This window comes from Candoia aspera, chromosome 1, assembly GCF_035149785.1.
Source record: "Candoia aspera isolate rCanAsp1 chromosome 1, rCanAsp1.hap2, whole genome shotgun sequence".
Taxonomy (NCBI): domain Eukaryota; kingdom Metazoa; phylum Chordata; class Lepidosauria; order Squamata; family Boidae; genus Candoia; species Candoia aspera.
This window is the reverse complement of record NC_086153.1, coordinates 45413154-45440085: the sequence shown is the minus strand read 5'-3', so window position 1 is coordinate 45440085 and position 26932 is coordinate 45413154. Positions and strand designations below refer to the sequence as shown.

At 37.4% G+C, this 26932-nt stretch overlaps 1 protein-coding gene across 1 annotated transcript in view; it reads left to right on the top strand.

Annotated features, from left to right (window-relative positions):
- BICRAL (BICRA like chromatin remodeling complex associated protein) overlaps window positions 1–26690 on the top strand; it is a 31013-nt gene extending 4323 nt beyond the window's left edge. The window contains exons 2-12 of the mRNA XM_063302978.1: window positions 4088–4136; window positions 6504–6552; window positions 7095–7163; window positions 9203–10891; window positions 12451–12541; window positions 19287–19387; window positions 20220–20281; window positions 20404–20549; window positions 20721–20815; window positions 21641–21743; window positions 23258–26690. Coding sequence (XP_063159048.1) covers window positions 4093–4136; window positions 6504–6552; window positions 7095–7163; window positions 9203–10891; window positions 12451–12541; window positions 19287–19387; window positions 20220–20281; window positions 20404–20549; window positions 20721–20815; window positions 21641–21743; window positions 23258–24066 — 3258 coding nt within the window. The 5' untranslated portion in view covers window positions 4088–4092 and the 3' untranslated portion in view covers window positions 24067–26690. The remainder of the gene's footprint in view (window positions 1–4087; window positions 4137–6503; window positions 6553–7094; window positions 7164–9202; window positions 10892–12450; window positions 12542–19286; window positions 19388–20219; window positions 20282–20403; window positions 20550–20720; window positions 20816–21640; window positions 21744–23257) is intronic.
- Window positions 26691–26932: the final 242 nt, after the last annotated feature.

Below are 26932 nucleotides of genomic sequence, written 5' to 3'. Positions count from 1 at the left end.
GATGTTCACATTTTAGACATTCATAGTCTTCATGCTGTCATTTTGATAAATAATCACAAAGAAATACTTTGAAGAAGGTTCTTAGTTTGTCAATTCATTAGGAAAATCTATTAGAATATAGCACAAAGGAAAAAAGATTCATACGCTACAGTTCAATCAGATAAGATGTCTAATTTTAGATTTATGAATAGCATAATTTGTATCAAAATTAAAAAATAGCTTACATAGCTTGTATTGACATTCTGTAATAGGGTTACACAGTGTTTCGAATTCAGATCCCAAAAGGTGCTTTGGTGTGTATGAGAGGCCCACACATAGCCACCTTTTGGGATTAGATCTGAAGTTCTGTACTATACAGCCCTATTCTGTTATTCATAATCCTTGGTTTATAGCAGTGGCTTTTTCATAGATGGACATACACACCCCACCCAAGTAAACTGGCAAATTTGAGTTTGGGTATAATGGGAAGTAGGCATCTACACTTCTGTGATGTAATTATTTACATTTCTGTTTCAAACAAATGCTTTGTTTCAAGTGGAATAAAAGATTGCTTGATTTTTATACTCACTTTTTAACTAGAGTTTATCACTGATAAATGATCATATCTGTCTTTATTACAAAACACAGGATATTATGAAGGATTCAGTGTATGTGCAGTTGTATACTATTGATAATAAGCATGTACACATGTTCTTTGTTTTATTTTGAATCTGTGAAGAATAATGTGGCAGTTGTCACCTGTCACCAATCTGCTCAGATCACTTTCTATATGTCTGTATTCCACTATATAAGCTGGGCAGTTGCTGGAGCAATATGCCAGGAAATGTATCATGAAGCAGCGTTTGGTTCTCTTGGCATCTAGCTTCAAGCTCACAAACAGAGGGACTACAGCCCCTTACATCTGCCACACACTCTTTATGAGACAAAACCATAAATGCAAACTAATGAATAACTTGACAACTTCCCAGTAAGTTGTCAGTAGTAAAACTGACATGCTAGAGGAAACAATGATATGTCATTGGGGCAGTTTCCTGCATTCCAATGGAAATTACCAAAGATTTAAAAGCAATTTTAATGTGTAGTGGGGCTGACTATATGCAGACACTGCAAGTCAGTAACTTCTAATTGACAAAAATATGAACAATCCAGTAAGTGGAGACCAGATCAGGGAGTGGGTATCCTTGTCCATTCTCTATAGATTTTGTTGTGTGAGTTGTGCTCATGTCTCTCCCCTCCATCTATCCATCCAAGAAAGAGGAGTAATATTTGATACTTTATTTTATATTTTAAGACATTGGTTGGAAAAAGAAATATAAATAAAACTTGTGCATATTCTTCATAACCAGATGGAGACAAATGAAGGCCAAAGTGTTTGTAATAATAATGCTAATTCATCCTTACAATATAACAATGCAGTAAGCTAACTGGGGATCCTGAATCTAATGTAATCTCCAATGATTATTAATGTAATTTTATCAAAATAATGTATATAATTTCAAACAAATGTTAATTTGAAACTGATCTAAATAAGTTTCCTTTTATTTCAAAGAATAATTTGGCATATACGAACATAGAAGATGCATGGAACTATGGTCTAGAAAAAGGTTGAGTTCACACTGCACTAAGCTATGGCTTTTAATCATGGTTCCTTTAATAAAAATTGGCCAAGTTTACAACATTGCTAAACAAACCATTTCATGGCTTCAAATGAAATGTGGAAAGATACAGAGAGTATACAGTTGATCAGATTAAACATCACTAAGGGATGTTGTGTACAAAAAGCACAGATAAAATTATGGAATTTGAGGAAAAAATGGGATGGGGTGGATAAAACAGAAAGAAGTTGCATTTTGCGATAAATGTCAGTTGTACCATGTTCTCTTGCAGCAGATTATAGGCATACCTTAGGGATATTGTGTGTTTGGTTCCAGACCATTGCAATAAAGCAAATACCACAGTAAAACAAGTCACACAATTTTTTTGGTTTCCCAGTGCATATAAAAGTTACACTTACACTATAATGTAGTCTGTTAAGTGTGCAATAGCATTATGTCTTAAAAAACCATGTATATAACTTAATTAAAAAACAGTTTATTGTTGAAAAATGATGGCAGTAGACTTGCTCTACACAGGGTTGCCACAAACCTTCAATTTTGAGGTATGCCTATACCTTGGAAGTTGTACGACAGGAAAACAAGACTAACTAAAATCAGCAGGTGCAGTTCTTCCTTAAACTATTTATCTATTATGCAGACATCATAATCCAGAATAAAATGCGAATTATTTATACAAGGTCCAGGGACAGGAGATCGTTGAGCTTCTGTGCAGGAAGATAGGTATCTCTTTTTTCTATCTCTCATGCCTTTAAGAGCATGTTAATTAGCAAAGTAAATGATGTATGAAGAGGAAAAGTTTCATTTGTTATGTTCTCCAGCTCTCCAGCTACTTCTATCCTTCATAATATGTCACAATCCCTAAAAGAATATAAAGAATCTGAAATATAAGGGCTCAGACTTATAGAGGAGATCTTTGGAAATCACAGTCTGTGAACCACTTGTTGATGTAGTGCCATGTCCAAATCTGAGAAGGCTTTTGTACCTTTAAAATGTCTTTTCCACCTTGTCACAGTCCATTCTCCAGATGCTCTGGATTGTATCCCATCATTCCCATCTATTGGAAAGGTTTTAAGGAGAAAAAAATTCACAACAGTGATCAAAGTTAAAGCTGTTACGATTCTTGATGACGTATCTATTTCATTTTGCCTCCTTAAACAATTTTCTTGGTAAGATGAAAAACATGTTTGAAAATGTGGAGTGTACAACTAGAAGACAATTGTAAAATTCTCTGAACAAAGCTTCATCTGGAAGCACTTCAGGTGATTTAGGATTAGTCACAGACATACTATGGCACAATGAGCTTGAAGAATCACCAGAAAGACAGTGCCATTCATTTGGATGAAGTAGTAAAATCTGTTAGAGAGGAAATACTGAATACACAACTGGGTCTGGTGAATCTCTGAGTTATAAGACATATATATATATAAATATAAATATAAATATAAATATATATAAATATAGAATTCTATATTTATATATAGAAATATATATATATTTCTAAATGGGCATATAGCCATATATACTGTGAGGCTTGGGAATTGTTTGTTGTGAGCCATCTATTAAGCATAACTGATGCAACAAACAGTACAGACAATTCATCTTTACTTGTAAAGCTGGAAACACTCCCTGACACACCCAGCACTGCATTTTTGTATAATACTGCATGTGACAAAAATCACCTAGCAGTATAAAGCTGTGAATTGGACTAGAAATACAATAAAAACAAGGCATTCAAAGGCTAAACAAACAAAATGAAAAGCCCACCCCAAATGATGCATGTGTAGGCCACTGTTTGATTTAGGGCCACACCTACTCTACAGGACGTAAACAGCTAAATATATTGGGGAAGGTAGCCACATTACATTTTGGCTATCTCCATTTTTTTCCATGACAGCGTTTTGGGGAATAAAAACTGCTGAAATATAGTACCAATATGAAGTGGAATTCTGATCTAAACCGGATCAGGCTTCAGTTCATTTCCACTTTTTAGGCTGCAGTCCAGAGATAAGACATAGTTCAACCCATAAATCTATACCTAGCTTGGGTAACAGATACAGATTAGTGCTAGAAGTGAGCACATAACCCTAATGCTAACCCTTTACATCCACCTGCATATCTCCCCAAATATCTGAAGGATTGGGATGACCTTTGGAACAGATCTGAGTAGTTCTTGAGAAGTGCGGGTGGAGGAAAGCAAGGGCAACTCTTAATAAGGAAAATTAGCTTCCATATTACTGCATGTAGCCTATGATAAATTAAAAGAGACCCTTGAGTCAAGCTTGACTTGTATAAGTTTCTTGGCAGCATTAAGGAAGTGGTTTGCCATAGCTGCCTTCTAGTATAGTAACTTAGAATGGTAAAAATGCTTCTGTAGTAAATATATTTGTAATTTCTTACACAAAGTCTTTTTTTTAAAAGAAAATTTGAAGTATGTTTTGTGATACAATATGAATGCCTTATTTTCTTCTTAGTTGTCATGGATGATGATGATGATGAATCCTGTCTCTTTGATCTTATCGGGTAAGATTTTATTTTATTTTATTTTGAAAAATATTCAAAATTCACTTCAAAAGGAAAGCTGATAAGCAACTTCAGTTACAAACTTTACCCTCTGAATACTTTCATTTTTCCAGGGAATCAGGATTCAGAACAGGTTTCCTTCAAAGGGAAGTAGGAAAGGAAGTGGTTTTTCCGCATTCCCCTTATTCCCTGCAGCTCCCAGCATCACTTGCCATTCTTCACTGCTCCAGATGTGTTTTTAAAACAGCTTTTTAGGGGCATAGTAACCTGTAGAAGCAAAGAGGAACTAGTGAAAAGAACTCACTTTCTAATGAGAGTGGTGTTCTGCTGAGCATTTACCTCTGCTTCTCATATATGTTATGTAAATGAAATGAAATTCGTATCAATTATTTATTGATTTTTATTTGCTCACATATTTACAACTTTACTTTTTCAATTATAATTATCTAAAGTGGCTTTAGAGTTCCTTTGAATTTATTATATGAAATCATAATATTCTGTCACTAATAATGCATAAATAAATCATACTGAATCAAAGTTACTCAATTTACCTGAAAGATGACCCTAAATTTAAGATGACACCCATCCACAAAAGAAAAGTAGAAAAGGAAAATACACAGAGCTAAACATCCTATACTGTCTGGTGGTCTTAGGTTTGCCAGCTTCAGCTGAAACTAATCCTGGAGATCCCCCCCATCTCCCTCCCCCAACAAAGATGTGCATACAACACACTTGTATATGCATACATGCATGTTTTTATAAATAACTTTGAGCAGCTGCATTCCGAAAAAGGCAGGATCAAACTCACAAACCACTCTGACATGCACAAATTCACCTTTCTTCCAGTTGAAACAACAAAAAAGAATAAAAACACGAAAAGGTAGTTGCACTAGAAAGGGGAGAGGAAAGGGAACAAAATTGGATGGCGATAAGGCAAGGGAATACAGTAACTGACAGCATAGGAAAGTAAAATGAGGCAAGCCTCGTTTAGCACTATAAATAAAAATTCATTAGGGAAGTTCCTCTCAAGCAATAACTAATTATTTCAGGCTAATTTTTAAAGGCATCCGTGATTTTTGTCAGCAAAATCTGCATCCATTTGTATTGCCACCCATTCACTTGTTTCCATTCTCAGAGAATATAGGACAAGACTTTCCCTCTTCCGATTTACTGGTAATTATTTAAGGAAAAATGGTCACTTTCATATTGGTAAATGTTTTCATATATATATTTATTTACTTCCCATAATTTTTATTTACCATTTACCTATTTTAAATGTAAAAAACAAAAGCGAATATCTAAGATCTCTTAATTCCAGGGCAGTCTGATAATGTAGCAGTCTTGCAGAAATTATGCAGATCTGTATCTGGTCAATGTTGGATGGAAGATTGCTGGGGAGGCCTTCTATACCTCAATGTAGAATTTCATGGAAGAGAAAACATATACCAGGAAATAACTAATGTGTTGAGAATCTCCAATTGTGTTGTAAGTGAGCTTAAATAACAGCCATCTAGTGAATCAGTCATTCTTTTTGAGCATCTAGCAGGCACTAGATGGTCAGCCAGAAGTTGATCACTGGTTTGGATTGTAACTTTCTTGCTCTAGCAGATCTCATTCTATAGAAGACTGGCAAAGAATGAAATGCATTTGTCTGAAAAATTCACTGGGTATACATATACTAAAAATTCCACCATGTAAGATAAACAATTTTTACTACCAATTATAATGCACTGTATCATTTATACAAATATAGAAATTATCTTGGCCGTATAAAATACCAGAATAAACCAAAAGATAAAATACATGAATTTCAGTCTGGACTTGATAGAATAAGCCATTGGCAAATAACAGTGTAGTAGCAATTAAGTCCTATAAAAAGAAGGATAACAATGTACTTTATTGATATGTTTCTAAAATAAGCTACCATTTTTGCTTATACAGTAGCTGAATACTCTAAATTAGACAGTTGGGGAACACAGTCACAGTATAATTCAAAGGAATTGTTTTTGTTTATATGCCAATTTATATTTTAAACATTAAAAAGTCCTCAAGTCAACTTCATCTCCGGATGATTACAGGGTCACAACCATGCACTTTTTGGGGTAACAATATGAAAATGTTTTACCATTGCAGCTTTCTGGGATGTTATTTGATTTCCCAGGTTAGCCTACAGTCCTGCTGTTCCTTGGTAGCTCCCATCCAAGTGCTAACCTGGTCCAGCCCTGCTAATCTTCCAAGCCTAGAGGAGATAGGCCATGTGTTGCTACCTACTGAAACAACTTAAATTTTAACAACATTTATGTTTTAGAGTGTTTTAATAAATGTCTAAACTGGTCCATCTCACCTTTCTTGTTTATATGTTTTTAGAGATCCACAGGCGCTGAATTATTTTCTACACGGAGGTGGCAGTAAATCTGTAAGTTATTTTTGTTATCGTATTGTAAATTTAATTTTATTAACAATTGTTTGGGGTTGCTGGAAGTGTACCCACAGAGCCTTAAGTAAATCCAAAGACTTGCAGGCTTTATCACAGCATGGTCGAAGTGTGGGGTTGCAGTTCCGCCTGACTTTTTTTTCTTTCCATTTAAAAGAAATCTCATTATGCTGTGCACAATGTTGTACTCAATGAGAGGTAATAAATGTAGAAGAGGTAATCTACATTTTAGCCCTTTTAAAGTCCATGTGGCAGAGAGCTAGGAGGGTTTAAAATCCTTATATCCAAAGCTTCTCCTATCTTGCCCTGTGCCTCTCCCCATGTCTCCCTTTGAATCTTTCTAAGGTTAGTTTCCTGAAGCTGTAAAGAGTAAGCCAGAAAGTGGTGGAAAGGTAGTGGGAGGAAGGATTCAATGTTGGATTTTTGCCCTTAAAGGTCAGAATCTTGTCAGAGTATGAGGACAGTTGTGTCCCAAATGTATTGCTCTTAGTTTAAGACGATTTTATATATTTGTGTTGTCACAGAACAGTGAAGACTTGAGTAATGTAGGATATTCTGCAGCCAACTCGAATTCCATTTTCGCCAATACCAGTGTAAGTATAGAGAAAAAATATACAATGTTATTGTAGATTCTATAGACTGTTTATACTATATATAATTGAATGGAATAAAAACAGGACTTGATTACCTTATAGGATCAAGTTCTTATGTTGTCTGTATATATACTACTAATTTTTTTATCAGTGATATTTATGAATAGTTATACTCCCAGATTTTGATTTCACCTTATTTATACACCTGATATGAATTGCAGTGGGAAGCCATTCCCCCACAAAGTATTTAGTCCTATGAGTTCTATTCAGCCCATGTATGCAAACTGCTGGAATTCAGAAACTGAGGAGTATCTAGTTTGAGCAAGTAGTTTGAGTTTTACCATGAGAAGTCGATAAGATGTTACTAAAATTTCTGCTGCTCCTCTTTGTCTATTAGAAAGGATTATGAGACAGATAGAAGTGAGCTAGAATTACCTCTTAATATACCTGATCTGTTACAGCAGAATTTGTAGCTCCGTTGAAGTCATACTATGTTGTTTTTTCCTTATCCCTTCTAGTTTTGCAATTCAGACATAGCAGATTCTAGCAACGAATAATGATTTTGACGACTTTCTACTCTCTGGGCTTTGTTTGCTTAATCTGCTACTCTGATGTGTGGGTTAATGCACTGATACTCCTGCTAGCTAAATAGTACAGAGTGAGATGATGTGTAGGAGGGCTGTGCAGTGCTTCACATTTGAAGGGTGTTTCGGACTGCATTTAGGCACCCATGTAGCATCTCTGTAAACAAAACATATATTTTCCAGAGCTTATGCTGCAGCTGCAGAGGGCAGCTGTGTGGTCCTTGGAGAAGACCAAGCTGCTTTAAGGAATTGCCATAAAGGCCCTGTACATACTCTGGAGTAGTTTTTTCCTTCAGATCCAAAGTGTGACTTCATGACATGACAAAGCCCTAATGTTTAATGTCATGATAGATTTGCAACTAGATAAAAGTTTAACATATTATAGAATTTCTGTGTTACTGCTGATATATACAGCAGGCCCCTGGTTTAAGAATGAGATCTGTTCCTAACTCTATCCTTAAGTTGAATTTGTATGTAAGTCAGAACAGTTATTTAGCATTAGTTAGTCAAATGTTTGTCTTATTTTACTTTTCTATCCATATAAAACACTTAAGAAACAGTTCCAAATACACTAAAACATCTTAAACATAGTAATATACAAAGTAGTATTGTGTATTTAACCTGACACGTTGTACTTAACTCCATTTTTTAATATAATAGTCTTCATGGGTGTCCATTCTTAACTAGGAGTCGTCCATAAACTGGGACATTCTTAAACCGGGGACCTGCTGTATAGTGTGTATAGTATTAGGAGTGTGCAGAGATGTTTTAGATCTGGACCACTGGGAGTGGTTTGATCAGCTCTACATTCTTTTAGTCTGATCTAATTTTCTCCTGAGTCAGATTTATATTTTTCTCTAAAGAAAAATATAGAACGTAAACAGCTATAACTTTTTGATGATCTTATATAAAGTTAGAATTATTTATAAATATTGAGGCAGAATACTAATGCCTCATTCTTTAATATGCTGCTTGTGTCTTAAATACCTCATAATAAATACTGCAGTTGTAAATCTGCAACATTAAAATGATTGAATGCAGGGGCTAAGAAAGAGGAGAATGCTGAGCTCGTATGCTGTTAGACTAAGCTCTTGCCATCAAATTATACATTTTGCAGTACTAGTATCCTCATCCTGTTATGAAGTGGGGTGATTAAAAGCAGACTTGTTGGATTCAGCTTTAGAGTTTCTTGTTGTTGGGTTCAGAGTTCTCAGGCTACTTTTAACTAACCCTGTACAGGATCTCTGTGGGAATTACGTGAGCATATGCCAACAATGCTGTCTGATAACCTTGTTGAAAAAGTGCCAGGATTATTTCACAGCATTGCATAACAGTGATGTTTCTTCTAACAGTGAACCTGTGAAAAGGAAAATAATTATAATGGGCTATACCATACATTTGGCAAATTTTTAAAAAGGATTGAAGACGTTTTTATTGTATTTTTTTTCCTTTCAGAGCTCTGATCCTAAATCATCAATCAAAGGTGTTGGTGGTCAGCTTGGAGAAGGGTCTAGTGATGGACTACAGCTGCCAAGTAGCCTTCAGTTTCTTGATGATGAACTTGAATCATCTCCATTGCCTGATCTCAGTGAAGATCAGCCTTTTGATATCCTCCAGAAATCTTTGCAGGAAGCTAATATTACTGAGCAGACTTTGGCAGAAGAGGCTTATTTGGATGCCAGCATAGGCTCCAACCAACAGTTTGCACAAACTCAGCTTCATCCTTCCTCATCAGCATCTTTTACTCAGGCTTCTAATGTTTCTAATTACTCAGGTCAAACGCTGCAACCTATAGGAGTTACTCAAGTAGTACAGCCACCAGTTGGAGCATCTTTTACAAGCAATACAGTTGGTGTGCAACATGGCTTTATGCAACACGTGGGGATCAGTGTTCCCAGTCAGCATTTGTCAAACAGTCAGATTGGTAGTTCTGGACAAATACAATTAATTGGTTCATTTAGTAATCAACCTTCTATGATGACCATAAATAATCTTGAAGGATCTCATATTATACTGAAGGGTGGTGGACAGCAACCACCTGCAAATATGAGCGGTGGACTTTTGGTTCATAGACAAACCCCTAACGGCAACTCATTATTTGGCACTTCAAATTCAAGCCCAGTAGCACAACCTGTAACTGTTCCATTTAATAGTACAAATTTTCAGGCATCTTTGCCTGTACACAACATCATTATACAGAGAGGTCTTGCCCCAAATTCTAACAAAATTCCCATCAATATTCAACCCAAACCAATTCAGATGGGACAGCAAGCCACTTACAATGTAAATAGCTTAGGAATACAGCAGCATCATGTACAACAAGGGATTCCCTTCGCTTCATCAAACTCACCTCAGAATTCAGTAGTTGGTCCACATATGTCTGTTAATATTGTTAGTCAACAAAATTCAAGAAAATCAGTTACTCCCCAAACAGTAAGTAATGCTGGTGGTAGCATTGTTATCCATTCTCCAATGGGACAGCCTCATGCACCTCAGAATCAGTTTCTTATACCCACAAGTCTTTCTGTAAATCCCAATCCAGTTCACCATGTTCAGACTGTAAATGGACAGCTTCTTCAGAATCAGCCTTCACAACTTGTTCCCAGCCAAGTATCCACTGAGCATGTTATGTTAAATAGAAACTCTACAAATATGCTCAGAAGTAACCAAGCATATTCAGGACAAATGCTGAATAATCAGAATGCTGTACAGTTAGTTTCTGGTCAGACATTTGCTCCATCTGGAAACCAAGTTATAGTCAACCATGGAACTTCTCAAATTGTTGGTGGCCAGGTTCCACTACAACAATCCTCTCCTGCTGTATTACATTTATCCCCAAACCAAGGAAACCTTTCCCAAGGTAGAACAGGATTTTCAGCGTCTCCTGGACAGTCACCTGGTTCAAATATGCCCTCAAGTAATCGCTTTACTGTTGTGAGTTCTTCTGCTACAGTACATCCCAACATTGGTTCATCAGCTCAGTCTGTAGCTTCAAGTGGAAGCTTTGCTGGAGATCAACTTATACAGCAAAATAGAACTCAGTTATCAGTCAGTGTATCACATCGACTTCCAATTTCTTCTTCTAAACCTGTCAGCACTTTTAGTCACACATCAGTAACCCAGCCACCATTTTCTTTTGGGCAGGTATGATTCACAAGGTCAAAAATACTCATAAATTTATTTTCTTTAATGATGCAGGATTGGGTATGATTATGCAGCATTGATATAACTACTGTTTTATCAATATGGTTATATCAACTTTCTGTTAAAATACATTTTTTCACTTACAAGGAACTATTATTAAAAATTTGGTTTTGTAAAAATGAGGTTTGTTATTGGCTTAGATGTGTATTCATTTAAAACTACTATATCAGATGAGCTTCATTCAGTTTCATGTGACAACAAACTGTAGGGAATTAGAATTCCAAGAACTTCATTTCTATTTTATATTAATTGCAATTTATGAAGCTGTTTTGCTTTCATTACTCATAGGCAAGATTAACCACAGTTCAGGATTTCAGCATAATGCTATTTTATGTTAAAAACAATTTAAATGGATATTTCCAATTTGCCCTCACATACCCAGTAAAGAAATCATAGAGGGCAGTACATGATTCCTGGCTTACTGTGGCTTGTTCTCATCCTAACTAACAGTTTAGTCATAAACTTTAATGTGATATCTGAATTATCTACTGTAGCTAATGGTTGAATGTCATTTGTAGTGATTTGCATGTTGAGAATGAATAAAGAATTTATATTAAAAATGAAAGATGGGAAATAAGGGTTGGAAATTACTGACTCTATGCTCCAATTCAATGTGATTATAAAGGGTTAGGATGTAAAATTGAATATAATTGGTTGAAGGTCAACTCTGAATGAAGGAGAGTCACTCTTCAGTTAACTAATACAAGAATAAAATAGCCTTATCTTGAGATTGCATCAGAAGGAGTTTGGAATGAGTCTAGCACTTAAAGTACTGATCAGACATAATGATTTTGGTCTAATAAACCAAAAAAAAAGTGAGTTATGGACTTTATGTTCTTCCTTTTACTCCTTCCTTTGACAGAACTGAAGATCTCCAGACTTTGTTGAATCTTATCTGAACTGGGAAACAGGTTTAATTTTGGAATACAAATAAGGATATAAAACTAGGATCTGTTCCAGATTTTGTATCCTAGTTTATAATCCAAAACTAAACCAGGGGCACAATATGTTTTCTCAATTTAATGAATAGAAATTGCCATGTCTGAGCTAGTCCAGGTACAAGATATTTCAGCTCAGATATTTAGGATTGCATTTGCTTTCTCAAATCATGCTCTGTGTATATTTGCTACAGAGAATGTGCAGCTCAGTAGGAAATTTGCTTTAAAGGCTCCATTTCCCCCCAAAATGAAACCCTTCCAAAAAAAGTCTGAAGACATTTTTACCTTACTCTACCTTCACCCCCCAGTGATGTCACCACATCACTGGACATACTCGTACCTTGCTATGAGAAATATGTGTTCCTGGTTTATGGTTTAGCATGATGCCTGAATGAAGCTGTTGTGGTGTATCCAATAACTATGGTTAAAACAAACCATGACTGACTGTGATGTGGAACTCAGCTACTTAGCTTATATGTTTTTTTTAATATGGACTATTGCTTTTTAACTACCTATTTTCTTTAATTACATGTGTGAAATGTCTGTGTTGTATCTTTGCAGGCTCAAAAAAAAGCAACTAACTTGGCATCTTCAGTTGCATCATCAAAATCACAGGACAGCTTGAGACAACCTCAGTTAACAAATCTTTTAGGTAATCTGGTTTGCCTAGATTTTGATTTCTTCTTAAATTCTCACAATGACTTGATTCTAACGTGATCTTAAGTATTAATTGAAGTGTTTGGGTTGTAAGTAGATGTTACTGTCTATACTGCTGATATACAGAGACAAGATATAAAAGGTTAGTAGAATTAAAATCTAAAAAGCATTTGACAAGTTTCCTCATTCAGTCTAGAACTGTTTCCGGAAGTTTGATCTGCAGTTTTTTAGAAATATTTGCATATATGGCATAATGACGTTTGTTCTGTAGTAATCTTTCAGAAATACATTGCTTCAAGGCGCTTCCCAGATTTTCAACATTGATCTCATGAATTTAGAAGTGAATTCCTGGGAGTATCCCTAGCAGGAATCTGGAAGCCCAAACTGAATGAGAATCCCTCTATATATTTGCTATATGATTTTGGATTCATCCCTTTCAAATGCAGATTGGTGCCAAAAAGCCTCATTGCACATACAAGCTAAGATCAGAACTAGCAGTGACTGATGAGGAAAGAGATCTTGGAATAAAGGTAAACAGTTCAGTGAAGGTGTTGACACAGTGTGCATCCACTGTAAAAAAGGCCAACAGCATGTTGGGATAATAAGAAAAAATAATTTTTAATTAAATGTATATGCTGCTCGACTCCCAGGGATTTTGTGCGATATTGAAAATTTATTTATTTATTTGTTCAATTTATATAGCAGCCCATCTCACATATGTGACTCTGGGTGGCTCACAGAGTTAAAACAGACAAAAATAACCAACAAAAACCATTAAAACACATTAAAAATAATAAAAATATTAAAAAATATTAAAAACATTACAGGTAGTCCTCGACTTATGACCACAATTGGGACCGAAATTTAGATCACTAAGCAATGCAGTTGTAACGCAACATCATGTGACTGCATCGCTTAGTGACAGCAATCTTGGTACTCCCCGTTGCCATCATTAAGTGAATTCCACCAGTCATTAGGTGAGGATCCACCCCTATCCAAGTCATTCTGGGCTTGGTTCCTCCCAGCCCCGAACCTCGGTTCTTCCAAGGTAAGGGACTGCCTTCCCTTCAACTCCCCCTGACTGCTTATTTCCCCCATCTCTGCCCTTTTGGCTTGCAGAGCAGCAAGCAGCCCCAGGACCACACGGCTCTGTGGCTGCTTGCCATGCTGCAGCTTAGGGGCTTCTTGGCAGTGCAAAGCTGGAGCCTCCTTTGGAAGCCTCGGCTGCCCCAGTCCGGCCCAGTAGCGTGGTGCAAAGCTGCAGTGTCCCAGGAAGCTCCAACAGTGTGGCGCAAAGCCGCTGCGCCCCGAGAAGCTCCAGCAGCGCAGTGCAAAGAAACCGCTATGTACAACCTTGAGAACAAAGCCTTGTGTAGCCAGCAGCTGCCTTGCGAAGGGCTGGGCTGTGCATGCTTGGTCAGTAGCGGGAGCAAGAAGACAGTAAAAATCAGCTAGGGCGGCAGGGGCTATGGAGTGCAGGGGGCCAAAAGGTCATAGATGGGGGGAGATAGGTGGGTGGGGGGAGTTGAAGCACCCCTGTGGTTGTAAATGTGGGCAGGCTGCCAAGCACCTGAATTTTGATCACAAGGTTGCAGAGGTGCTGCATTGGCCATAACTTCAAGGACCGGTCATAAGTCCTTTTGTTCAGTGCTGCCATAACTTTGAACTGTTGCTGAACAGATGGTCATGAGTTGAGGACTACCTGTATCTGCAAGAGTGCAATCCAGTACTAATAATATAGCCATTTAGCAGGCTCTACACTACACTACTGGATCCTCAGGCAAGATGCAAAGCCACATTTCAGGCGCTTCCAAAAGGCCAATAACGTTGGAACCAATCTGACCTGGGGGGGATGATGTTCCAAAGGGTGGGTGCCATGGCAGAAAAAGCTCTCCTCTTGGGTCTCATCAGATGACATTCCTCAGTGGATGGGACCCAAAACATGCCCATTCTTCTGGACCTGATGGGAGGGATAGATGTAATTGGGCAGAGGTGGTCCCTCAAATAACCCAGCCCCATGCCAAAATAGAGATGCCAATATCATAATGCTCTATTATAAATCAATGATGTGATCACATCTGGAATGATGAGACCACATCTGGAAGGTTAAGAGGAAGGCAATTAAAATGATCAAGTGTAAGCACTGGCACATTCAAGCATTCATACAATGACAGTCGTGAGGCCAAGCTCTTTCTACTGTTTTAATGAAGCGAAATGACCAGTACAAGAAGAAAGCTGCGAATGGAGAATTCCTGCTCAAACCTACATTTAGAACTACATTCACTTAATTAGCCTTTACTCCTCTTCCCACTAGAGTATGTCACCCCCCTTTCCAATCCAGCTGGCTTCTCTGATGTATCTCCCTTCCATGGCCTTGGGGTACTAACGCCATAAATCCCTAGCCATAACAATGCAGTTCACACTCCAACCTGGCACCCCCTCCCATCTGGCAACACGAAGTCTGTTACCACCGATAAGAGACTGGTGGAAGATGCTTCAATAAGGGGTTCTGTGAACCTTTTGATCGGAGGGTCTTACAAAGGGACTGGAGCAGCCCAGTGAGGAAAGGTTGTGACATTTGTGGCTTTTTAGTCTAGAAAGGCGAATGAAGGAGGATGTGATGGAGGTGTACAAAATTATGCATGGCATGGATGAAGTGGACAAGGAGAAGCAATGTTCCCCTTCCCAAAATACTACAACCAGAGGTCATCCAATGAAACTGAATCCTGGAAAAATCAGGACAGATAGAGGGATTTTGTTTTACACACGAATGTGCAGGCTGGCTTGGCTGGCTTCAAAAAATGGTTGGACCAATTGTGGAAGACATGGGGATTAATGGCTGTTAGACTTGATGGCAGCGTAACTGCCTCTGAAGGCCATCTGCTGCGACACTAGTGGGCCTCCTTGTGAAGTTGGGTGACCAGTGTGAGAGCAGACTGCTCAATAGGTCACTGCTTATGTTCTTCTAAATGTTATGAGGGAAGAAAATAGTTGATCTATTGTAGAAATGTAGAGAATTGTCTTCCGCTATAACCTATGAGATATTCTTTAAATAAGATATACTGAGGTTATTACTTAAGCCAATATAACATTTATTCTATAAAGACAAAACAAAGAGACTAAAGAGCCATTTTGCTTTACTACAGATTACGTAACTCATGAGACTGAATTATTTCCTGACCCATGAGATCGAATAAACCTTCTTGCCCATCCTGCTTTCCATGACCTTTGTGTTCACATTCTTACCGTTATTCTTGCACCTTTCCTTTCCTTACTTCAGCTACCCCTGCCATGCATTGCTAACTGTGACCTTTTTTTTCCTGCTGTCCCCACCTGAAACAACTTCTGTCCACAACATGTTTTTGGTGGGGTCTGGAGCAAAGTCATATGTTTGGGGTTCATGTCCAGAAAAAAAATATGTACTTTGTTCTGGAGATGGACCATCCCAAACTGGTTGTTCTAAGTATGGAATATTTTGCCCATTTCTAATCATAAGCTTCCCAAAACAATTTGACTGAAGTTCTAGTTGCCGTTTGGAATGAGAAGGCAACATTGACCTTGGATTGGGTTGCACCTAGGTATGTGGATTCCCAAGGGTCCCTTGGTTTTCAGAAGAGCTCCAGGTGATGAAGCAACGTAACAGATGCCTAGAGGGCCTCTGGAGGAAAACGAAGAGTGAACCTGATCAAACACAAGTAACAGTCTTTCTTAAGGATCACTTTGTGGTGATAAGAGTGGCAAAATGTTGTTTTTCCACCCTTATTGTGTCCACAGAGAGCTGACTACGGGCGCTGTTTAGGGTAACCCAGTCCCTCTTGGATAAGGAGGGGCTAGAGGAACATTTCCAGGGCTGCTGAGGACTATTCTAAGCATTTGTTGGATAAAGTCACTTGGATTTAGTCACTTGGATTTGCTTGGAGTTGGAATCTGGCTGTACAGATCCTATGAAGTTGCATGAGACAGGGGCTTGACTAGTTATCTGGGAATAGTTTGAAACTGTTAGCCCTGATGAAGTAGCAGGGTGCTGTGAGTTTGGCCACCTGTGTTTTAGATTCCTGTCACTCTTGGTGATTTAGTTCCCCCCTGAGGTGACATGTGGTAAAGTCCATGTGTTGCATGCTTCTCTGAGGGAAGGGGAGGTGCCACCCGTGTTGAAAGAAGTCGTTGTCTGCTGCCTCCTTAAGAGGCCATCGCTGGACCCAGCAGACCTGGACAATTTTTGTCTAGTCACCAGGATTCCCTTTTTAATGAAAGTTATGGAGAAGATGGTCAGTTTACAGCTGCAGAGGGCCCTGGAAGAAGCAGATTATCTAGACCCTTTGCAGTCAGGTTTCAGGTCTGATCACAATACTGAAATAATCGTACTTGTCAATGACCTTTGGCAGGCTCAGGATTGAGATAGTGTATCCATCTTTGTCCTCCATCTGTCAGTGGCCTTTGATAACATTGATCATGCTGTCCTTCTAGGGTGGTTGAGGGAGCTGGGAGTGGGAGGCACTTTTCTTCAGTGGTTCTTTTCTGTCCTCTGAGGCCAGTTCCAGTCGCTGTTGGTAGAGGGGAGAGGTCCTGAGGCCCTTGCTGTGTGGAGTGCCCTTGGTTTCCACCCTCCCTCTGTGTAGACTTTGATGGAGATATGCATGCTCCGTTGCCAAGGTGATAAGGGGTAAAACAAGGCAATAAGAAGTAAACCCTACTCCTATTTGATATCTATATGAAGCACTGGGCTTCCTATAAATCATCTGTCGGTACGGGGTGCGGTATCAGTATGCTGATGATAGATTTCTGCTGTATTCTGCTGTGATGCTGTTGAGGTTCTTTCCCAGTGCCTGGAAGCTGTAAAAGTCTGGATGGAAGAGAATAAGCTTCAGGTCAACCCTAGCAAGACCAAATAGCTGTGGGGTTTAAAGCCTCCAGATCTGGAGATTTTCCGTATTTAACTCTGCCTGGAGGTGCACTTCCCAGTCAGAATTAGTATACAATTTCAGGGGTCCTCCTGGACTCATGGCTTCTCAAAGAGCAGGTGGCAGCTGTGGTTCAGGGGGCTTTGCACAGGTTCATCTTGCTTGCTGTTCCTTTGCTCATAGTGATGCATGCCTAAATCTCCTTCCGCTTGAATGATTGTAAAGCACTGTATGTGGGACTGCCCTTGAAGAGCATTTGGAAGTGTAGCTGGTCCAGAATGTGGCAGCATGGGCAGCTTTTGGCAATTGTTGTTACTCCCATATAATACCACTGCTCCATGACTTGCACTGGCTTCCAGTGGTGCGAATCAGGGTACTGGTTATTATGCTGGATTACTTTGTTTATGAAATAAATGAAACAGATGCTAAAATTTGATTTTATTTGTCCACTCAGACTCCTTTTATATATCCATGGGACTCAGATGACTGTCTTACAACATTCAGAAAAATCTGAGAGGGGAATGAATACCTTTTCACAGAACTGAAACTTAGGCCTGCTGTGGGCTTCTATCTCAAATATTTGTATAATATTGTTTGATCATGCCATTAGTTTAGTGAGGTGGTAGCCTTTTAACTACAGACACATCTGGAAGTTATTAAATATTTGAACCCATTTTAATTGGGCTTTTGCCAAGGAGATGGAATTGAGACTGCCTGGGTAGTGCTGGTATATGATTTTTGCCAGAAAAAAGCAAAAACAGTAAAATGAGGGGGAAAGAGTAACATGCTGTTAATAAATAGCACCAGAAATATATACAATCCATATAGGGCAGGCACTTAAAATAAAATTGAGTAGAAAACTATTGAAATGCCTGGAGAAGAGATACTCCAGCTTCAGGAACATGAATATGGATGCCAGGTATACCTTTTTGGGAAGAGTGTTTGTAGGTGGGGTTGCATATTTGAGAAGCCCTCTTACTTGTGGCTACCCACCTCATTTCACTTGATAGGGGCATCCAGAGTAGAGCCTTTGAAGATGAAGGATTGGGCAGATGTATTATGAGAAGACAGTCCTTGGGACACTCTAATCCTAAACCATTAATGACTTCAAGAATCAGAAACAAAACCTTGAATCAGACTAAAAAACGGAACAGCATAGTTCTCCTTGATCCTCAACTGTCACAATATTCTCAGATGGCAATGGTGGTGATTCAGTCATGCTATTACATCTAGCGTGCAGCTGCAACCATTCCTGGCCACTTGAATTTGGTGTGGTGGGGAGACTACCCTTAAAAAGTAAAAGAAAGTTTCAGCTGCTGCAAATGTAGCAGCTAAGCTGGTAACCAGTGCATTTAGATTACATGATTGCTGTGTTAAAGATCTGAACTAGTTACCAGTTGTCTTCCAGGCTTAACTGAAGATGTTAACCTTTAAATACATCTTAACCCTAAATGGTTTAAGATGTATTTAGGGATAACCTCTCTTTGCTTGTATATTAAGATCTGCAGGTGAGGTCCTTCTAAAGTCTATCCTATCTCTCTCTTTAGAGGAACAGTTAGGCACTTCTCCTTTGCCATGAACTTAGTTGCTAATAATTATAAGAATGATTTTTAATTTTTGTTATTGTCTTGAGTATTCACTTGAATAGAAAGGACAGATATAAAGCAAATAAAGGAATGCATAGAACATTTTTGTATTTTATAGCCTACAATAGCTATATAAAAACGCTCCTGGTGACAATTTATTTAAAAATCATTTAGTGATATATATTTAGGTGGAAGATTCAAAAGTGTTTGCTTTGGTTAATGCTAAGAATCTTCACAGTGAGTATATTTACAGGACAAGATGCTGGGGGCAAAATCATACAACAACCTATAGGAACAGTGTTGCCACACCAGGAAAAAACAGCAGGATCATGTCTTGCCCAAACAAATGTGCAGGTAGGAAAAAAAATCACCTGTTTTTCTTCTCTAAATAATTTCCATTTTGTACCATTTAGTAAATAAAAATAATAATTTTGGAAAGGGAGATTTGTGAGGAAAACTGCAGTAGTACATTTGAAAATCTCTTATCACTGTATCTTTATCACTTTACAAATTATATGAAACTAAACAATAATACAGACATATTTCCTGTTTATTAATATATTTCAAACAGCTTGCTTATTACTTGTTTACCAACAGAACTTATTTAGTCCACTGTATTTATAAAGAATGTTTGTTTTATTGGAGTAATGTTGCTGCAGGCAGAATAAAACATTGTTCCATGTGGCACTGCATTAGCATATTTGCTGGCAATTGCCACCATAATCTTAAAAAGGGAGATTTGTGAGGAAATCTATGATAATATATTTGAAAATCTCTTATTACTATAAAAAATATGTGAAATTAAACAGTAATTTAGACATTTTTGTTGGCATTTGCCACTATAAATTTTAAACATTTGTACAGTGTTTGGATCACACTATAAAATGTACATCTGATTTTATGCTTGTTTACATAGGCATATCCTACTGATAAGGGGGATTATTTTTGAAATTTTTCGAAGGCAAGTGTGTCTAATTGTAATTGTTGCATTCAACAACATATAAACCATTTTCATTTATTTATTTTTGTGTTGTGACCCATAAATAGTTCAAATAGTCTATTTGTATTAATGCAGTTTATAGAAATTAGTTCAGCAGATTTTTGAAAACATTTTGATATGCACAAAATGGTAATTTCTTTTAATAAAAGATTATCCTAATGTAATAAAAATGTATTTTGGACCTAGGTGGATGGTCACATAATAGGACAAAAGAGGCCTGCTGCTAAACAGTTAACAAAAGGAGCCTTGTAAGTTGTCTCTTTTCATTTATACTTATATTTTAGCTTTTTTTCATTTTGCTATCCACAAGTTTGGCAAAATTGTTCCAAATGTCATTGAAAACGATTGACAGTTACCTTCTGTCCACTAGCATTCTACAGCAGTTACAGAAGGACCAGGCACAGGCTGTAACTCCTGATAAAAGTCAGTTCAGATCTTTAAGGGATGCAGTCCAGAGACTTCTTTCCTATCATGTGTGCCAGGGATCACCACCAACTGAAGAGGATTTGTGGAAAGGTATCTTTTCCCTTTATAGTATTTTGAAAAAGTGTGGGTTTTTTTTTATAAACATCAGATAAATTATATGTTACACATGTTGCTAAGGAAAATGGAAGAAAAGGACTATTATAAATAAATATTTTAGGGTTTAAAGACTACTATCTAAATGTATTTTCTATGCCTTTTCAGTGGATAATGAATTTGAATCTGCAGCAACACAGCTTTTGAAAAGGACACAGTCAATGTTAAATAAATACAGATGTCTTCTGCTGGAAGATGCAATGGTAAGACTAATGAAAAATAGTTATATATGTTTCTTCAGGCCAAACTAGATGTGACATTAATCATGTGATTAACACTGGCATGTAAATGTAATGAATGGAGGAAAGCAAAGCTGATTCAGTTCCAAGATATGAAACAGGTTTAAAGTGTCTTTCATTTGTAAGTAGCAAGCATATGGGCCCATTTCTTACTGAGATTACCTCAAGGATAAGAGCTTGAAATCCTTAGCTCTAGGACATAGTCCTGATTTGCCACAGTCACCTATGTCAAACTACAGGTAGTCCTCAACCTATGACCATTCTTTCAGTGACCATTTGAAGTTACAACAGTGCTGAATGAATGGTGGTTATGACCAGTCCTTGGAGTTCTGGCTGACCCAGTACCCCGCAGTCATGTAATTGTGATCTGGGTGCTTGGCAACCAGTTTGCACTTAAGACCAGTTGCAGTGTCCTGCAATCACATGATTACCATTTGCAATGTTCCCTGCCAGCTTCCCCAGAAAGTCAATGGGGAAACTGGCAGGGAAGGTCTCAAGTCTCTGGGGTAAGTCTCTCCCTCCTGCGCACCCTCCTTCAGCCTCTCTGTGCTTGTCCTGGGCTGGCCCTAACCCTAACCCTAAGTAGGATAATGGCTTCTAGAAAGTCCAGAAAATTGCTTTTTAACACGTGGAATATGGAGATTATGGCTCAGCAGGTGAGATGGAGGGACAACTGCTTCTTTTTGTGCCCTGCTCTAAGCACTGATAGTTGGTTTTATGAAACTGTACAAATAAAACTTGTTGTTTGTAATATTGGAGCTGATTTTGTTTGTTCGTTTTCTTTTCCAGAGGATAAATCCTTCTGCAGAAATGGTAATGATTGACAGGATGTTTAACCAGGAAGAAAGACAATCTCTGTCCCGCGATAAACGTCTTGCAATAGTTGATCCTGGTAAGAAACTAAGACTTCTTTTAGATGTGAGCCTTCTTTTGTTTATGTCACTGCTTTTCTGTTTTGTTGTATTTGCTTATGGAATGCAACATAGTCTCAGTATAGGTAGTTCTTGACTTACAACCACAATAGGGACTGGAAAATCCTATTGTTAAGTGATGTGGTCATTACGTGAGGCATCACATGACTGCATCTGATTTTACAACCTTTTTTGCTACGGTCATTAAGGGAATCACTAGCAGTCGTTATGTGGGACATCACATGACCGTGACCTGAGATCTCTTGCTGGCTTCCCTGTTGACTTTGCTTCTCAGAAAGCTAGCTGGGAAGGTTGTAAATGGCAATCATGTGACTGCAGGATGCTGCAGCTGTTGTAAGTGTGAGCCAGTTGCCAAGCACCCGGAGTGCAATCATGTGACTGCAGGGACGCTGTGACGGTCATAAGTATGAGGACCAGCCACAAGTCACTTTTTCCAGTGCTGTCATAACTATGAACAGTTGCTAAATGAATGGTCGTTAAGTGAAGACTACCTGCATAATTAATTCTTGGTGGATATGTCACTGTAAAGACCTCTGAGGCATCCTACTCATACTAGTAAGCAGATCACAATGTAATGCAGTGGCCTATATTATTGTACTATTCATCTTAATCCTTCCCCCCCCCCCGTTTGTCTCTTCTTCACTTCTCCAAACAAAAAGTTTGTTGGGAGGATGCAGATATAGTAGATGATTAATATACCTGCATTCAAATATTTAAAAAAATCTGTTTTGCTAAATGCCAGTAGTTAAATCACTCTAGCTTGTGAGATCTGCTGTAATTTGTTTTAAAAGGAACTATGTTTACAAGTATATTTGTTATCTCTATACTTAGAAAGATGTTCTGTTAATTCTGTACAGAAATGTGGAAGGCTAAGAGGATAAATGAAGGCAAATCAGAACAAATTTCAACATGAAGTTTGAATATTTTGAAATTCTTAAATACTAGTTCATTTTATAAAAAATGTGCACATAGGTATAGAAAACATTTGTCAGTTTTCAGTGTAGAAAACATTTGTCAGTTTTCAGTGTAGCAGTGGTTAATAGGTCCAGCAATAGTTAATAGTTAATAAGTCAGGTAATAGATCCCTTCTTCCCATTCTGACTTCTCTCTAAAGATATTCTGTTTCCTCACTTTTAATTGTGGTTCACACTGAACACTGAACTAACAAGAATTCCACTTAAGCTATAGTCTGAAACCTAAAACCACATTTTAATAAATACACTATTCACTGTATTTCTTTACTTGGCAGATCAATTATTTTTTACTTCTTGGTTGTGGCTTAATGTAAATAGGGCTTACTACAGTACTTTTCCTCTACAGATCCATGGTAAAAAAAATTAAGAAGTGCATTCCAAAATTCCACTTTGGGGAAAATGTAGGTGTTCCATGTCTGAAAACACTGAAGAATATTTCTTATGTCTTGCTGTTGTACAACAATGTAGTACTAAGATACTTTTTTTTCCCCAATTTTCAGATGGTTTTCTGGCAGACTTTTGTTGCTCATCCATGCAGTTTGACAAAAGTGCTGATGAAACACAGCTTAATGAAAGTGATCATCAAACTAGCAAACCTTTAACTTCTCCAAACCAGACTGCTAATACCCAAATGAGAGACAAGTCAAGCACAGCAGAGTCTTTAATTTGCAACAAACTTCGTGTAGTGCCTAACAATATTGTGAGTCCACAACAAGAAAACATTTCTGTTAAAAAGGCAGAAGATCTCACAAAAGCTTTAACATTTGAGAAATGCTCTTCTGAAAGCTGCTCTCCCAAAAGCCAACATACGGCTCCTTCTGAACAAAAAACTGCTCTTAAAGATCTTGACAGGTTGAATGAAAATTCTTTAGGTTCTAAAGATCATTCATCTAAAATCTTGTCAAATGTAGATTGTGGTACGCATAATAAAACCTGTTGGAATACAGTTGATTCTCATTCGGAAACAGCATATAACCATTCCCTCCAAGATAAAACTCCTCGGAGTTCTCCAAAGAATGTGGATTTGCCACCAGACAACTGGAAAGTTTCTGGAAAACCCCAAAAGGATTTGCTGGTCAATAAGAGTTTAGAAACTACATTCAAAAATATATTAGAACTGAAAAAGACTGGAAGGCAGCCACAAAGTGAGGCAGCTGCTAGTGGCTCTCTAGAATTAGAGTATCCTAACTGTTCGCTTATTGCTCCGCAAGAAAACTGCCTGGAGAAATTTATTCCAGACCACAGTGAAAGCATTGTAGAAACTGACTCTCTTTTAGAAGCTGCTGTAAATAGTATCTTAGAGTGTTAATAGTTACAGTACTGTGGACAAATCTCTTTTAGAAACAAATGTGAAAGATACCACAAGTACAGCCTGACGTGTACTTTCTAAAGTAGATTCTGTTCTTTGTTTGAGAGCAATACTCATTGTGGTTACAGTGAGGTATCCAGTAATGTAAAACCTTAAGAGAAAGCTGTTTGGTAGGGCCTATTCATTGGCTGTGATTGAATGTAATTCTCAACTATGAGTTCGTAAACTTTACCATTTCAAGAGTGAGTCTCAATAAGCCTTTCCCCTCCCTTTCCTCTTTCAGCTCAGCTGCAAGGGTAAGATCAGAAGACAGTAGTTTAATGTATTGCCTGAGCTCTAAATTATATTAAACCAAACTTAGTTAAAACAACCAGATTCATTAACTGTGGTTTGAAATTGTTGGCTTTCCAATAGCTACAAGGTTAACCATAATTAATCCAGAGTTGGACAACATGACAAAACTGTGGTTAATAAAATATGGAACAGAAAATTCCCAACATCTTCATCATGATCAGTGGTTAAGTGTTACACCCTAACCACCATATTACCTTGCTTGTGCAAACAGTTTTAATGTTGCAGCTTAATGAAACTTCAGTTTATTAAACCCTACATAATAAGGTAATATACTGACAATCACAGTCTCCTAAGAGGTGTATTAAAGAACATGTCAATAATTTACATTTAATAAGGAAAAATGCTTTCTATTCCCTGTCAAGATTTAAATATCTGTGGTTAAAAATCGTATAGTTTACCTCTTTGCAGAAATGTCTTTGTCAGGTTTACAAGAGATAGAGAAAAAATTGTAAACTGAGAAATTGTAAGCAGAGTTTACAGAGCTTTATACTTCAAGTGCTTTTCAGCTGCTCCATGAGCAGAAACCAATATATTTCAGAGGAATGACATTGTACAGTTTAAGTCACAACTTGGTATGGAACAATAAACATTAAGTTTAGAAAAGCTAGTAGGCAGGAAATTTTAAAAAAGAGGCTATAAGGTAGCCATGCACATACCATACACATATACACATTAAATCCCTCAGTAAAAGCTTTTGTATTTTATAATTGGATATATAGGCAACTAAATATTTCTGAAGTGGTATAATGTTTTTCTAAACCAAGTATGACAAGCATTTTTATTTGAAAATTGTGTTGTTATAGTAAGTGTTTATAGTTTAAGGAGTACTAGCCTTAATCTGAACAGGTTAAAGGACAATGTTATTTTGGTTGTTTCTGCTTCTCGTTGTTCAGAATGTTAATCCATTTGCAGCAGTGGTCATATTACCAAAACACATACAAACCAAAGTTAAACTCCTATTCCATTAACAAAATTATATGTAAAAGCATGTATGTCATAATCTAGAGCCAAAGGAGCCCCATGTATGGTTTGCATTTGGCTGGTGGTCAAATTGATGATGTAATTTCTTTATTATTTTAGTCTATGAATATTTTATGTTACCAGGCTTGAAGAAGAAACTGATACAAACCTACTTTAGTGCTGCTGCATACAACTATGCCTGCTCAAAAGGATAGAGAACTGTGATTTATAAGGCACTTTGTCTACAGCTTCTCTTTACAGAAATACTCAAAATTTATTGAGGATTCTCTGATCTTGATAAGATGGGGGACTCTCGCTTGCATTGAGCTGTGAAGCCCCGTTTAGTTTTGCTACACGGCAGCAGTGACAAACTATGGTTGTCAGTCAGTCATTGCCAGAATGGCCAGAAAAAAAGGCCACATTTTGCTTTCTTTATTCCAATTAAACGTAATGCAAAACTGTATTCTGTTCTGTATTAGTCAACACAGAACACACTACCATCCTTGTACTGAGACCACATTGCCATGGATTAATAAAATACAATTTAATTCAGCAAAAGAGTAACAACATTTAATGTTCAATCCATCTGTAATAGGAAGAGAAACATGGAGTTGTTTAGTTTAATTGCCCCCCCTTTTTTTTTTTAAAAACAGTATGTGATTTTAAAGTCACAGACTTACAATTTTGACACTTCATGACAGCCATAATTCAAAGGACTTTAAATGGTGGCTAGTCATTGTCACAAATTTATTTTTTGCAAGGATGGCTTTTCTTATCTGTTTCTTTTAAATAATATAAAGAGTGTAGAAGGTGCTTTTCCCTCAAGGTTTTGTAAAGGAAAAATAATTGAACTGTAACCATAATGAGGTAACTTGGAAAGCAGGGTGTATATTGCACCAGTCACATAAATTAGTTTAACTAGTATCTGATTGGAAATGTAAAAAAATTGACTCACATTTGTACAACTACTTATTTTGGTTTTATCTGACAGTGTAAAGTTTCCATTGTCTGTACAGAATATTCTGAACCTAAATACCAAAATAAAGTGTATATGTTTTGAATCTTAGGTGAGAGTTTAATTTTAGATAACGTCTTAGCCAAGACATCTGAAATGCACTTCATCAATGTGGATTAAATCATACTTATATTTATCCCAGGATTTTGTGCTGGGAACCCACTGAACAAAGTTCAGCTGAATTAACCTGGGATAGCTAATGTATTTTATTTATTAAACTGAACTTGGTTTTAGAGTTCTGAATATTTTAATTGGTAATGCAGTAAAAATATTTTTGTTCATTGTAAAAAAAAAAGTGTGAATTTGTTATGCAGCCCATGGTCCTGAATCCAGTGAAGGCCATTTATTTGTGCTTACCTGCTTTGTAGAATTGGTCTCTTGACTACCTGATGTCTTTCCATATTGTCTAAAGTTGGAACATTTTTAGCTGGCAACTATAAAAAATCTGATTCAACAAGGTCAGCATAACTGATCTGTTAGATTTGGGAGGCCTTACAGACTGACTTTACTGAAAGAGGATGTGTCACTTTTTGTCAG